The sequence below is a fragment of the Typopeltis vanoorti genome, chromosome 9, assembly GCF_054136105.1.
Source record: "Typopeltis vanoorti isolate ZY-2024b chromosome 9, IOZ_Tvanoo_1.0, whole genome shotgun sequence".
In the NCBI taxonomy this organism is placed as follows: Eukaryota; Metazoa; Arthropoda; class Arachnida; order Uropygi; family Thelyphonidae; genus Typopeltis; species Typopeltis vanoorti.
This window is the reverse complement of record NC_143557.1, coordinates 59,598,635-59,612,724: the sequence shown is the minus strand read 5'-3', so window position 1 is coordinate 59,612,724 and position 14,090 is coordinate 59,598,635. Positions and strand designations below refer to the sequence as shown.

The 14,090-nt window shown below is 34.0% G+C and overlaps 1 protein-coding gene across 2 annotated transcripts in view; it reads left to right on the top strand.

Moving 5' to 3' along the window:
• Positions 1–14,090, top strand: part of fliI (FLII actin remodeling protein) — a 437,463-nt gene that overhangs the window by 196,571 nt on the left and 226,802 nt on the right. For both annotated transcript variants that reach the window (XM_090398141.1, XM_090398140.1), the window contains exon 16: positions 8,062–8,247. In XM_090398141.1, the coding sequence (XP_090254267.1) occupies positions 8,062–8,247 (186 nt within the window). The remainder of the gene's footprint in view (positions 1–8,061; positions 8,248–14,090) is intronic.

Sequence of the window (14,090 nt, the reverse complement as noted above, 5' to 3'; positions counted from 1 at the left end):
TATAGTTCCACAGAAGTTTTGCATTCAGTAACTGATTGGTACTGCATGTTTAGGGATTAGTAATGAAGGAATTTGTTAATGTTTTTATTTAAACAGATGGAGTTTATAGTCCATGGAGAATACTTCATTTAAGTATTCTCTGTGGACTATGAACTCTGGTCTCTTACAGTGAGGTGATGAGAGAGAAGATCAGAGATAGAAGCAGGTTTAATGAGTTAGTAGTTGAGCTGTAAATGAGTGTTGGGCAACTGCTTCCTGTGTTATATTGTTGACTTAGCAGTAAGTAATCTGAGAAATGATGAACGCCAGTTATTTGGAATAGCACTATAGAAATAGCACAAAACAGAAACAGGCTATCTTTGAGACAGCAACTAAGAAAATGTCTGAGAGAGTAATTGTTGATTAGCTGAACTGTCCTCTTTTGGACAATATCAGAAATGTATAGGGAAGATTTTGATGCTTCACACCCCAAATGTGGTATTATTCTAAGGTTGGGTAAGTAGTGACCAGGACTTGTGAGACTAATCCTCATGTTTCGTTTCTATAGTGTGTGGTCTGTTGCTAGGAGTCCACCTGAATACAGACCAAGGAAGATAGGGTAACATTTTGATCAAATATCATGTCATGCAATTGAAGCATTGTTTCATGCAAAAACAAGACCATTATTTTTTTTTCTCAGAAAATCAGGCTGAACAGTAAAGAATCAACTACCGGTATTGTTGCGTCCCAATTTACGATTTCTACTCTAATCTTACAAATTCCTTTTATCTATATTCTTCTAACTTCTATGCCCGAGATTTTACCAGAACTTATATCAGTATCTAAGTTATTGCTCCCCGTAGTACCCCTAATATTTGTATTTATACTGCGCCTTTTGGGATATTTAGTTTAGGATATTACATACATAAGCAAGGAGAAAGAACTCAAATATATCTGAAAGTGTAACTATTGCAGTCGTGACACTTAACTCGATTCTCAACTTAAATTTTCCACGTGACTAAGTACAATATTTTCAAGTGGTTATCAACTGTACCATTTATGTTGTCATAAATAGGGAGAAAGTCAATCTCGAATCTATCTCTTAGTATTTAAATATTATTGCAGTCGTGACTCTTAATCGCTTTCCTCAACATTAAATTTCCCACGTGATTAGGTACGATGATTTTAAGCGGTGCATTGGATTAGCAACATCAGACAACTCTTTTATCATTGAACAAAAGGTTTATTAAGTTTCTAAACATGGTACAATTCAAATACTAAACTAAAATACTTATAGACTAACATTAAATTATTACAGGCAATATGGCTATTTGTGATTATGCCACCATACACATTAATTCATAAATTCACCTGATGTGAACAAATTAGATCAATTCACACTATCTGATTATTCATACTGAAGTAGATTAACAAATTATTCACTGCTAACACATACTTGTGACATTTCAATTATTTTATACATTGCATTAGGCATTCAATTCTTAGGATACGTAATTACTTAATTCACACTATTCCGTTATACCGTTAATTGCACTAACACACAATTATGTCATTTAAATATCTTGTGCAATATAATAGACATGCAAAAATACCTTAGGACTCTTAACCATTCATAAATCTTTAACACTAGTCAATCTACACATAACACATTCTATCATATACTAAAGTCCTAGTATAACTTTAACAGTTCTGTATTGGAATCACGATACTTTTCACAGACAAATTTCTAGCTAACATAGGTTATGATTTACAGTACCTTTCTTGAGCTTTTCGTATGGGCCTTTATTCTTTACCAAACGAACCTCTGGTATAACTTCTCGTAACTCTGGAATACTTTAACACACATATATTTGCTCTACTATCAGCAACGAGGACATCGATCTCTTTACAGCTTTCTGCTTTGCGTAGTTATCACTAGCGTCGAAACTAAGAAGATCCCTCCTTTTCTAGGACTCTATGGCAATTTTTCCTTTGCTTCCTACTCGGGAAAACGGGAATCGAAATCCTGCTCACTTTCGTTTCTGTGTTGTGACGAGGAGATATCACCCCTGTCTCCACTCAGGAAAACCCCATAAACTCCACCAGAACCAAAACCAAACTCCAAGGTCTAAAGCGACTATCCAAAAAAAAGGTTCTCTCTGGGGGTTACCAACCCTTTTATAGCTGCTTCCCTAACAGCACCTTTTCTTACTTCCTTTCTCCTCCTTCTACTTGTTTTTTAATCATCGACCAATTAGGGTGGCGTTTTCCCGCCAAACGTCATTTGATCGGCAAGCCCATTCTCAATGTTTCAATCCGGAGATCGGCGCTAAGCGATAGTTTTGCTTTTCTTGTGCTAGCCTGACTTAATCCCCTTTCAAACTTTTTCTATGAATTCTACTTAATAACTTAATCTCTCACATAACGTATTTTATGACTCACCCCTTTCTACTTATTTACTTAACTCTCTCATTTTTAATCGTATTACAATATTAATCTATACTTTCCTTTGTTGGCTACTTATTTAGTTAGAATTCCTTATTTTAAGTCATATTACAATATTAATACATTCCTTCCTTTATCAGCTACTTTAACAACAACCGTTACGTTTTATACAATTTACTGGATGCAAGAAATTTTTCATTAAATAATTCTTTTTTTTTTTTTTGTAGGGGTTTTAATTTATGATATTTATTCTTCATGTTACACCATGATGGCTGAGAATACTATATTCCTAAGATATCAGGTGTAACAGTATACTGTAATACTGGAAACCAAAAACTTAAAAGAATTGAAGATAGGCAGCATTAGTGAAAAGAGTTGAATCTAGAAGAGGACTTGCAGATATATCATGTCAGTATAATCAGTGTTATTAGTATTACTATAAATTGGTTGAAGCATATTTATTCAAGCAATAGCAATTAGCAAAAGGAATGAACAGCTGTAGTACTCAACACTGGACATAGAGACAAACTTCTTTAATGTCAGGATATTTCAAGTAGAGTGATATGGTTAAATTTTGAAATAGGATACTGGAAATTGACTTGTTGTGCTACTCCTTCAGAAAATTCTAGTAGTAAAGAAATAGAGAAATTTTTGAAGCCATTAGGAAGAGAGAGAGCAGCTGATTAAAATCATTATGCTGAATCATTTCCAATTTTGAATCCTCACAGGAGGATTTTTAGTTTTGAGCAGGATCAAAATTAGTATCACAGTGAAAAGAAAATTTTGTACAAAAGTTTTCAGTTAATGTTGACTCATTCCTGTTATGTATCCTCATGTTCTTGATTCTGTGATGGTCCTACATGGTTTAGTTGCATTTCTCACACATTATCTGTCAGTCTCTAATATAGTCATATCTAACATTTTGCTTGTCTACTACTAGCTGCATCATTTTGCCTAGATCGTGGTAGTCATCAGGGTCTTTTTATCCTGCTCCTGGCATCAAATCTCTTTTGCTAGTCTCTCACCTCTCTCTCATCCTATTTGTGAGTATATACTCTGGATTAGAGAAAGATGTTAGACGTTTTTTTCCCACTTGGTTAGACTATAACTTATATGTTTAGTTTAATTCTTTATCCAAGTGTAAGCTTGCCCCAGTCCTGAAGATACTTCAGGTGCAAACTTTGTTTGCTTACACTTAGATGAAGGATTAAACTAAATATATAATTTTAATCCTTTATCCAAGTGTAAGCTTGCCCCAGTCCTGAAGATACTTCAGGGACAGACTTTGTTTGCTTACACTTGGTTAAAGGATTAAACTAAATATATAATTTATAGTCTAACCAAATGGAAAAAAACTTCCAATATCTTTCTCTAATCCAGAGTAATTTAATAATAAGGTGTGCCACCTTTTGGCAACTCATATAGGTAAATATGACTTCTGCATTGCTTCAACCTTGGTATCACCTCTGGGTCTGGCTCTCACTGAAGAGACCTCAATAAAGGTCGAAACTGGTCTAGGTAGTGACCCTTCCCATACTGCACAGCATTATACATGTCCTCAAGGAGATGTGCTTTGCATTATGGGATACTAAGGCAAGTGATGTGAAGTTTGTCCACCTTTGCCATGAGTTGCCCCAGTCCTGAAGATACTTCAGGTGCAAACTTTGTTTATTTACACTTGGATAAAGGATTAAACTAAATATATAATTTAAATTCTATTTCCTTTCTTCCATGTGACTTTATTCTTCCAGTCTATATCTCCATAGTTGAAGTCCCCCATAATAATCACTTGACCTCTACTCATTATGCTAATTTTAGTGATGCATGTCTTCCAGATCATATGTGGAATTCACTGGCCTATAGCAACAACCAACTGTATATTTTGTCTTACTGGTCTTAATCTCACATCAGATTGCTTCAAACAAACAACCACCCTACCGCCTGTCTCCTATTCTTATTGGTTGCAATTCATCTGCTGTCATCATCAGTACCACTGGTTTCACTGGCCTGACAATCTCTGTAACTACATCATCTGCTGTTAGCCAAGGCTCACTAATGAGACTTGCCAGCCTGGTTGGCTTAGTGGTTAGCGTATCTGCTATCCAGCCAAAAGGTTGCAGGTTCGAATCCTGCCATGGGCATGGATGGTTGTGATTGTCTGTGAAAATACTAGTGGTGGTGGTGGGCAGTAGATGGCTTTGGTGTAGATGGTAATGGTAGTTGCAGTTCGTTGTAGTTGGTGGATTTGAGTGGTGGAGACAAAGAGTTGTAGAGTAGGTGCCCTCCCTTGATGAGTCTTTGGACTCCCTGGAGATGTCACATAATAATAATAATAATAATATATTTGCCTTTTATTGGTCCATTTTGATGAGGTTTCACTGGCCTGACAGTTGTTTTGAAATGGCTGGTTCTCCTCAGACCAGGCAGAAACCTTAAGAGAGCAAAAACTCTCGTTCGGTATTAAGGAACTTGAAATGTCAGAGAGGTGTATTTTTTGTCAGCAAACTCTTGGTCAGTGTATGAAAGTATTTACTAAAATAAAGAGCCCAAAGGTTCGATGATGTAAAATCATATAAGTAAAGTGGACATTAAATCCAGCATTATTTCAAAGCTGAATGTAGAAACTATAAAGTTTCGTAAAAAAAGAAAAAAGGGCAGTGTTTATGTCTTCTAAGTGGTCCATGCTAAGACAACTCGTGAATGCTGGTGAGTGTTGCCGAATGTAGAAAACTTTCATAGTTTTCTACATTTGGCTTTGAAATAATGCTGGATTTAATATTCACTTTACTGGCAACACTCCTTCACACATCAAAACCTCAGCCCACTTTAAAGCCAGTATAAAAGACTTGACACTCTAACACACTGGACATAATGGTTAGTTTCATTGCCTCTTCTCTATTCACCAATGTCCCACTTAAAGACACTTGAGACTTTATTCAGATTGAATTTCCCCCTTGATATTTCAGCCTTATTTAACTTCACTATGAACTCTGGCTATTTTGTTTAGCAAGGAAACTTCTACAAATAGAAGGGACAGCCATGAGGTCTCCACTTTCTGCCCCATATAGACCCATTATTTGGCTATGCTTTATTGATGTTGTGTTTTCTTCATTTGACTGCATGGCCTGGTGTTCTTAATATATTTGTAACATGCCTAAATAATCAACATCCCAGGATTCAGTTCATATTAGAAAAAGAAAACAGTCTCCCTTTTCTGGATACATTAATTACACACCAGTCTGATGTATTACAGGCATTCTCTGTTTACTGAACCCCCCCCCCCCCACACACACACAGTAGATACAATCACAAACAGGCACATCACCCCCCCCCCCCTCAACAATATGGAAGTATTAAAACTTTATATAACAGGGGCAAATTAATTAGTTCAGATTAGAGCCCCTTCCACTGAACTTAACCACCTTCATAAAACCTTCTTAGACAATGGCTACAATCTCTTTAATATCCAAAAAATATTAATATCCCAAACCCGCACACCCTCTTCAGAACAGAGACTACACTAAAGCCATCACTATTCCACATATCCAAGGCAAATTCGAAAACTAACCAAAAATCCTAAAAAAATACAACCTTTCAACTATTTACAGATCCTATAAAAAATTAGCATCCCTTATTCATTCCACCAAAGATCAGCCACAGTCACTAGACTTATCAGCTGTTTATCAGGTCCCTTGTAGTTGTAAATTATCCTACTATTAAATAGCTATAGAGGTGGGACATCCAATATCAGAATTGCTGAACATAAGGACTATATCCATTTCCATCACTACAGCCACTCAGAACCTGCTGACCATGCTTGAGGCACCTGCCATAGAATACGCTGGAAGAAAGCCACTTTACTCCATTGTAGCAAATATAAATATGAAAGACTTTTCCTTGAATCTGCTTCTGCCTTAAGAAGCTACCTAACTTCAACAAATTTTGTCGCATGAAACTGCCCCAAAATTGGGAAGCTTCCTCTGTACTTCACCCCCATCAGCCAAGGGGACTCCCAGTTTAGTCCATTAGTGGACATTATTTAAGACTTTAAGCCTACTGTCAGTTGACATGCTCATCTTCATTACTTAGTGTAGTTCCTGTGTACATATCGCATTATATTTTGTTCCGTGATGATGGCAGTTTAGCTTTGCCAAAATATTGGAATATTATTTAAATTTATTTTAGTTAATATTAGTGTACGGTTATGAATTGTTACTATTATTCATTTTAGTTAAAATATGCTGAAGATTTGTACTGGATATATTTAAGAGTATAACATTATCTGCATAAAGTAATGAGCTGATATTAATATCTCTAATTCTGATATCAGGTTTACTGCTACTTTTTTTCATAATGGGATCCATATTGATGATGAATAACAGTAGAGATAACATTCACCCTTGACTTACACCTGTTTTTACATTAAATCATCTTCCTGTAGTTCCTTCAGTTCTAACTGATAACCTACAACTTAAATATTAACTGTATATTGCTTAATATAATCTCCCATTTATTGCATATAATTGTAGTTTTTTTAACAGCTTTTTTCTTGTCACCATGTCATATGCCTTTTCTACACTACAAAGCGTAAAGAAAGATCCTTGTTTTATTCTCGTGATTTTTCAACTATTTGTCTTAAAGTAAAAAATTTGATTCTAACAACCCTTGTTTTTGGCCAGAATCAGTCTTGTTCTTCTCAAAGTTTCCCTTTACAGACTTTTTCTTAACCTGTTCTAAATGCTTGCATAAATCTCTCTAACCATAAATCTCTCTCACGCTAACCACTCAGCCAGTCTGGCTGGCTGGCCGAGTGGTTAGCGTGCCATTCTCTAGCCAAAAGGCTGCGGGTTCGAATCCCACCATGGGCATGGATGTTTGTGATTGTGAAAATACTAGTGGTGGTAGTTGACAGTAGATGGCATTGGTGTAGATGATGAAGGTAATTGCGGTTGGTGGAGATGGAGAGTACCCTCCCTCGATGAGTCATTGAACTCCCTGGAGGTGTTATGTTATGTAATAATAATAATAAAATCTCACCAGGAACACTCAATAAGGAAATTCCTCTGTAATTCTCCCAATAAGTTTTTATTTTCATTTTTATAAATGAGTACTATCAGAGCTTTACTTCAATCATCCAGAATTCAACCTTCTGGCCAGACCTTCTTAATTATTGCAGTACAGCCACTGTAAAACCTTTAGATCTTCATATTTAAGCATTTCTGGTTGAAAAATTTATTCCAGCAGCATTTCCACATTTCAGGTTTCGTATTGGTTTTTCTACCTCATGTATTGATATCTTCTCCTGATTGTATTTGTCTTTAATTTTTTACCACTCTTGCATTGTTTCAATCTGCTATTTTCAAATTTCAGATCTATAAAGCTTGTAGTTTAGAAAACACAAGTTAAGTATTTGTCATCTAATTATATAGTTTACTCTTTATGATTCTTTTATACAACATGCTAATATATTTCAGTACAAGTTATCAATTTATTTTTATATCATATATATTTATTACTATATTAATAATTAAGGTTTTTGTCTCAAATAAAATTTTCCACAGATTTTGATTATGATATGTATTGAGTGTCATTAATTTATTTTATAAATTGTTTTTTTTTTTTTTTTTGTATATGCAGCTTGATAAAAAGGCCTGTTCTGCAATACATGCAGTAAATCTCCGCAACTTTTTAGGAGCACAATGTCGCACAATTAGAGAAGAGCAAGGTGAAGAGAGTGACGAGTTTCTTGATTTATTTGGTTCTGAAATTACCTATATTGAAGGTGGAAGAACTTCTAGTGGCTTCTATACTGTGGAAGAAATGGTATAAATATGTAAAAGCATGTTTATCTATTTATATTTTTTTGTGTATCTATATTATTTATATTTTGTTTGCTATACTTTATAAATTTTGATACTTATATCAGCATATACAAACTTGCAGTTCTCTCCTCCTTCTAATCATGTTTGATTAAATCCTGGATCCACTTCTCTTGCTCTCCCCCCCTCTCCATGCTAATTTCTCCATTTCTTGTGTTGTTATTCAGATCTACAAACTTCTTTTCTGCAGGTTTCTAGTTAATTTGACTGCTCAACAAAACTCGGTTCCTGTCTTCTTTATGGATAATTGGGATATATTATTATCATAAAACAGGAAAAAACTAAGAAAATAACAGACAAATTCACTACCTAATATCTGGCAGCTTCTTCATGTTACTGGTTAACAGTATGAAAACTATGGAAAATTCATATCTTTCATTGTAATTGATAAGTTTGCTATCAACTTTTTAATATTGCTCCCCAGTGATGTTAGAATAACTGAAATTCAAAATATTATGAGGTTGGATGAGAGAGTATAGCATACAATCAGTCTCTGATTCCAGGAGAAAATCCTATTTCCCTTTTGTGTTAGGTTCAGTGTCTTGTCATGATGATAGTTAATCCTATCTGCATAGTGTATTATGTATGGCTGTCAGTTGTGTATGTGTGTTATTCTAGTCAGTGACTTCATCATATTCTTTAAAGTTACAGTTAAGTGTAACTTACTGTGTATTTTTTGAGCAACTTTGCTATGATTTTCACTTTTCCTGAACATTCATCCAACCATTAAGTACTTCCCTTACATTTGGGTGGTTCCCCTTGACTCATTAAAGAAGAGTACAGTAAGATTAATTCATTACCCATCTCTCAGTACTCCGTACTTTTTTACAAACCTCTCTTTCTACTGCTTGCATTTCCTGCAAATGTCTCCACAGTTGTTAATCAGATTTGGCATTAATAATTCCTCCACTCACTCTTAAAACACATGCAGCAACTATTCACATCTCCTTCATAGTTCAGGCTCACAGACAAATCTTTCTTCTTGTTTGTTCATTCTCTCTAATGACATATGTTCACTTTGATGTGTAGTCAGATTTTCCAACATTAAGAATCTCCTTTTCTTAGTCTTTTTTTTTTTTTAATATCTCTTTGTGCTTCATTTTGTTATTCTCCTAATGGCTTCCATCATTCTGAACTTTTTGATTTCCTTTTCTTTAAATGTTAGTGTTTTCCAGTCTGGCTTTCATAATACTTAAAATCATCTTGCAGCTTCCCTTGCCAATTTTAATATTCACAACTCAAGCTGTGTTTCCTTTTCCACTTGCACTTAATACATCAGATAGAGATGCTCAAGCATTTGTTGTTACTACTGTTCTCCCACAAATTGGTCACATGCCTCCTGAAATTCCAAATGACTCAAAATAGATCTCTTCTCATCCTGTGGCTGTTATTTGTACTTGAGATGATTCAGACCACAATTCAGTGTGATTTCTTCTTTTTCTGCAACAGAACCACATTCACACAGCAACTCGAATTCATGTCTCATATTATAAGAATTCCAAGTAGGGCAAACATGATTTCTTTGCCTCATTTCCTTTCTTAGATTATTGTTTTCATTCTTCTTCTTTCAAACACGTGCACTGAATGCATTAAGGAAACAATTCTTATTGGTATGGAAACATTTCCCATTCTGGTTTAAATTTTCTCCCTTGTCTAAGTCTTAATTTTCTCCAGAAAGTGTGTCAAAATGTGCAGGAGAAGAATCAAGAATAGAAATATTCATCTTTCTTATCCGTTATACTAAATATGAAAATATCTTCAAGGAAATTATCAGCACATCCAAAACTGATTTTGAGAGTGCTAAAAGCAAGAAACTTGCTTCATGCCAGGAGATGGGAGAGGGGATATGTTAAAGTATTCCTGTGGACAACCACATGGTTAAGTAACATTATCCCTTTTCTCATCTACTGGTTATGACATTGAATTTTGCCATGGACATGGATATTTGTGAATGCCTTTAAGTAGAAGATGAAGTTCATTGGTATGAGACCACTGCTCCGTTTATTTGAGGCTTGTAGTGGCTCAAAAGAGTTCCATGTTTTTTCTCTAGCACAGGGTTTCTGGATTATGTAAAAAATAAAAACAAAATATTTAAAAAATATATATTAAATAATAAAAAAAAAAAACCTCTTAGCACACCCATGGTACAACTATATGTGTTTACTTTGGTCCCATGGAAAAATGTCCTAATGCTTTGTCCCTTTTCTATCATATCTTTTCTGTTGGTATATCATAGCTTTCATATCTGATAGCATTTCTCCAATTGTTCTGAAACTTGTTGCTCCAGAATTGATTCCTTTTCTATATCAGCCTTTTTTTATTTTCTTATATCCACTGATATCCATTTTACTGCTTGGAAATTAGCCCATATCCGATCCATTGCTATTGTGCAACAATTCCTTGCCATCAATTACTATCTGGCTTCACCTTCCCTGCAATTTTTTTAGAAATAATGGAGGGGATAATTAGAACTCAACTTCTACTCTATCTCGAAAGTCTTTCATGTAATAAATAATTTTCAATATGGTTTCTCTTCCTGTTGATCAATAGGGAATCTTTTGCTTTTGTCTCCCATCATTGGACAAATACCATTAAAAAGCTTGCAAAATCCCAAATGTTTGCTCTTAATATATCTAAAGCATTTGAGTTTGGCACAAGGACCAAAAAAAAAAAAAAGAAGTAAGCTCCATTACATGACCTTTCTTCTGACTTCCACAACTGGCTCCAGCATTTCTGTCTGGAAATGACATTACATGTGATTGTGGAGGAGATTTTATTATCAAACTTTGCTGGGGTTCCACTAAGCTCTTCTTCTTTCACTTACTCTCTTCCTTGTATGTGACCATCTACAGTTATGCTGATAACATAACACTGCACTCTTCATCTGATAAATCTTGCAATACACCACCAAAACTTTCAGAATTAAACCTCTACTATCCTAAATTTTGATTTCTACCTTATCAGTGACTTGTTAATTTCCATGCTAGTGAAACTCAGCCCCATTTTATTTATTACAAAAATTATTTTATTTATTTTTTATTATTTATTTATTATTATTATTTTTTTTTGTCTTACATTTGTCATCATCCAAATCTAATCTCTGAACAAAATGAAATTCTAATTAATTGGTTCAAATAAATTCTAATTTATTTGAACCAATAAATCATAAACTGACCAACACACATATGTAAGTAACAGTAAATAAAAGTGAAGGAGACAAAACAGTTAATACAGACCTTGGTCATAGATAGGAGTGTAGAAAATATCCAGAATAAATTTACTATTATATATAGACAACGTTTCCTTAAAGTTCATTCTGACTAATTAGAAAATAAATTCTTTTCTATCCATTTATAATCAAGTTTGGATACTTAAATATCTTTATTCCTGACCTCCCTTTTTTATATTTTAGCCTAGGATATATTTTAGAATATGTGGATTCACCTCTCTCCCTTTTTTGTTTGTTTATTCATTCTGTACTACTACCAATTAAAAAAAAACTGCCTTAAAACTGTGTGATTGTATGTCTCATTTCCTCAGTGATAGATGACAGCATACATTTAATATTAATTTATGAAAATGTTAGCTATAGTTGTAGCTATTTTTTTATTATGATTATATAATTGAATCTATTATTCAGAACAGGAATTACAAAAAAAGAAAATAAACAGAAAAAAAAAACCTATGAAGCAATGTTCACAAGTAATTCTGGAACACAATTAAAGTTGACTAAGGATTGTTATTAAAGCTATGCTTGATAACCTAATGTAGAGCTTATGAAAGAAAAATAAAGTTGAAAATCCAATGGGATGTTTATAACTTACAGATGGATATGTTTTATTAATAAAGAAAAAAATGAAAACATCCACTACATTTTTATCTATTTTTAGGAAAAGGTTTTATGCAATTTTTTTTTTCTCCATTTTGCATATGTATACATATGTTGTGCTTCATTCACATAGTTGAATTTAGTATTTTTTACATCTGTTTCTTCCCTTTTTTTAAAAAATTTCAGAGTACAAATGATCAATGCAACAGTATCAAAATTACATAAGAGGGATAATTAGCATAAAGTATTTGGTGTGATGAGAGGAGTTTTTTCTCAGTCATTTCAGACGTTTGAGGAAAAGTAAAGTATTGTTCCTGGAGACACTTTGTCTTTTAATTGTGTTATAACATAACTATTTGAGTGTAGAAGAGACAAAAGCAGGGATATGCAGACTTTGCAACAATAGTTAAATTATAAAGCCATTAATTATAAAAATGATGATTAAATTATAAAAACCAATTATTTGACAAGCATAATAATAACAAGTCTGCTACAAAAATTTTGTTTCCAAAAACTACCCGCTACAGGAGAACTTATCAAGGGGGGGCTGTTAGTTTTATATGTAAGGGTGGCATGATTAAGTTACGCTATTTTTCTAAAGGTACATTGCCAGGTAGATTGAAGAATACAAAATTAATAAGCGGGATAATTAGCATGAAATATTTAGTGTAATGAGAGGAGTTTTTTTTCAATCACAGGTATTTCTGATAGGATGCCATTCTATTTACTGTAAATTAACCATGTCTCTTAATCACCAATTTTGAACATCTGGGCTTAATCTATCACAGAGAGACATAATGGACTTTTTTCGTCTTCTTCCAAAATACTTAGTTTTCTGCAAATTACTTTTAGAAAACACTCGGTTGCCTAATTTTGCTAATTCTCTAGAATGCTTCTAAACAATTTTCAATAGTGCTTCAGACCTCCTTTACATATGTAACCTACAATTTATCCAACCTTCAAAACAACAGTCCTTCAATTAACTGACTCATGTATGTCAACAGATGTAGTGTAGAGCACCGTGTAATTGGACTTCATTTATCTGACTCTTAAGTGATAAGAACAGCAAATTGCCTTTCCACTATGGTCTGATGAATGGTAAATCAGTGTAATTTAGTGATCTTTTGGTTGGAAACTGTTAGTTAGTACTAGAAAGCATACCCATTTCATTGCAGATCCCCTTTCAACTCATTTGCTAGGTTTCCCCTTACAGTTTATGCTGTGTTCAAGTTCGCAGTCGTTTCAATTCACACATACAGGAATCATAATTCAGTGTTATTTCTTTCTCTGAATGGCATATCAGCCATGTATAGCCTAAAATATTCCTTAAGTTTTTATTTGCTTTTTTTTTAAATTTTCTTGTAGTCTCCCTATATAAAGGTTTGTTGCACTCACATTTGGGATGGGGGAATTTTTATCCAGAGCTCTTCTTTAGCTAATTTTTTTTGTTTCCATAGTTTTGGATTGTTTCAATTTCATGTTATTGGTAAGCAATAAGATGAAATTGTAAGCTTTTAGAAGTCCATTCCAATATTTTTGTTGATACATATCACAGAGGCTTCACTTTTCTGGTAAACAGCATTGGCTGTTATCTTTGTGAATCAAAGATTTTCATTTGTGTGTTTAGGGATTAATTTAACTAATTTATCTATTCTGTGCACATCTTCATCAACTTTTCAAACATGAAGACATATCAGGTGCCAGCCTAGTTGACCAAATAGTGTACCTGGTCTGCAGCCAACTTTCTATCTGTCCAAATCCCATAGTCCACACACCGTACTAATGTATGGTTGTTTATGACCTTTCAGGGATGGAATTTTCCACAATCAGAGTATGCTTAGATCACCTGATTAGTTGTCATTCCTCCTACCATTCCCTAATTTTTATATCATTACTCTTGTCTGGCTATTAATCATGGATTATCCCAACAGTACTACCATTCATTGTAGCATATGTAA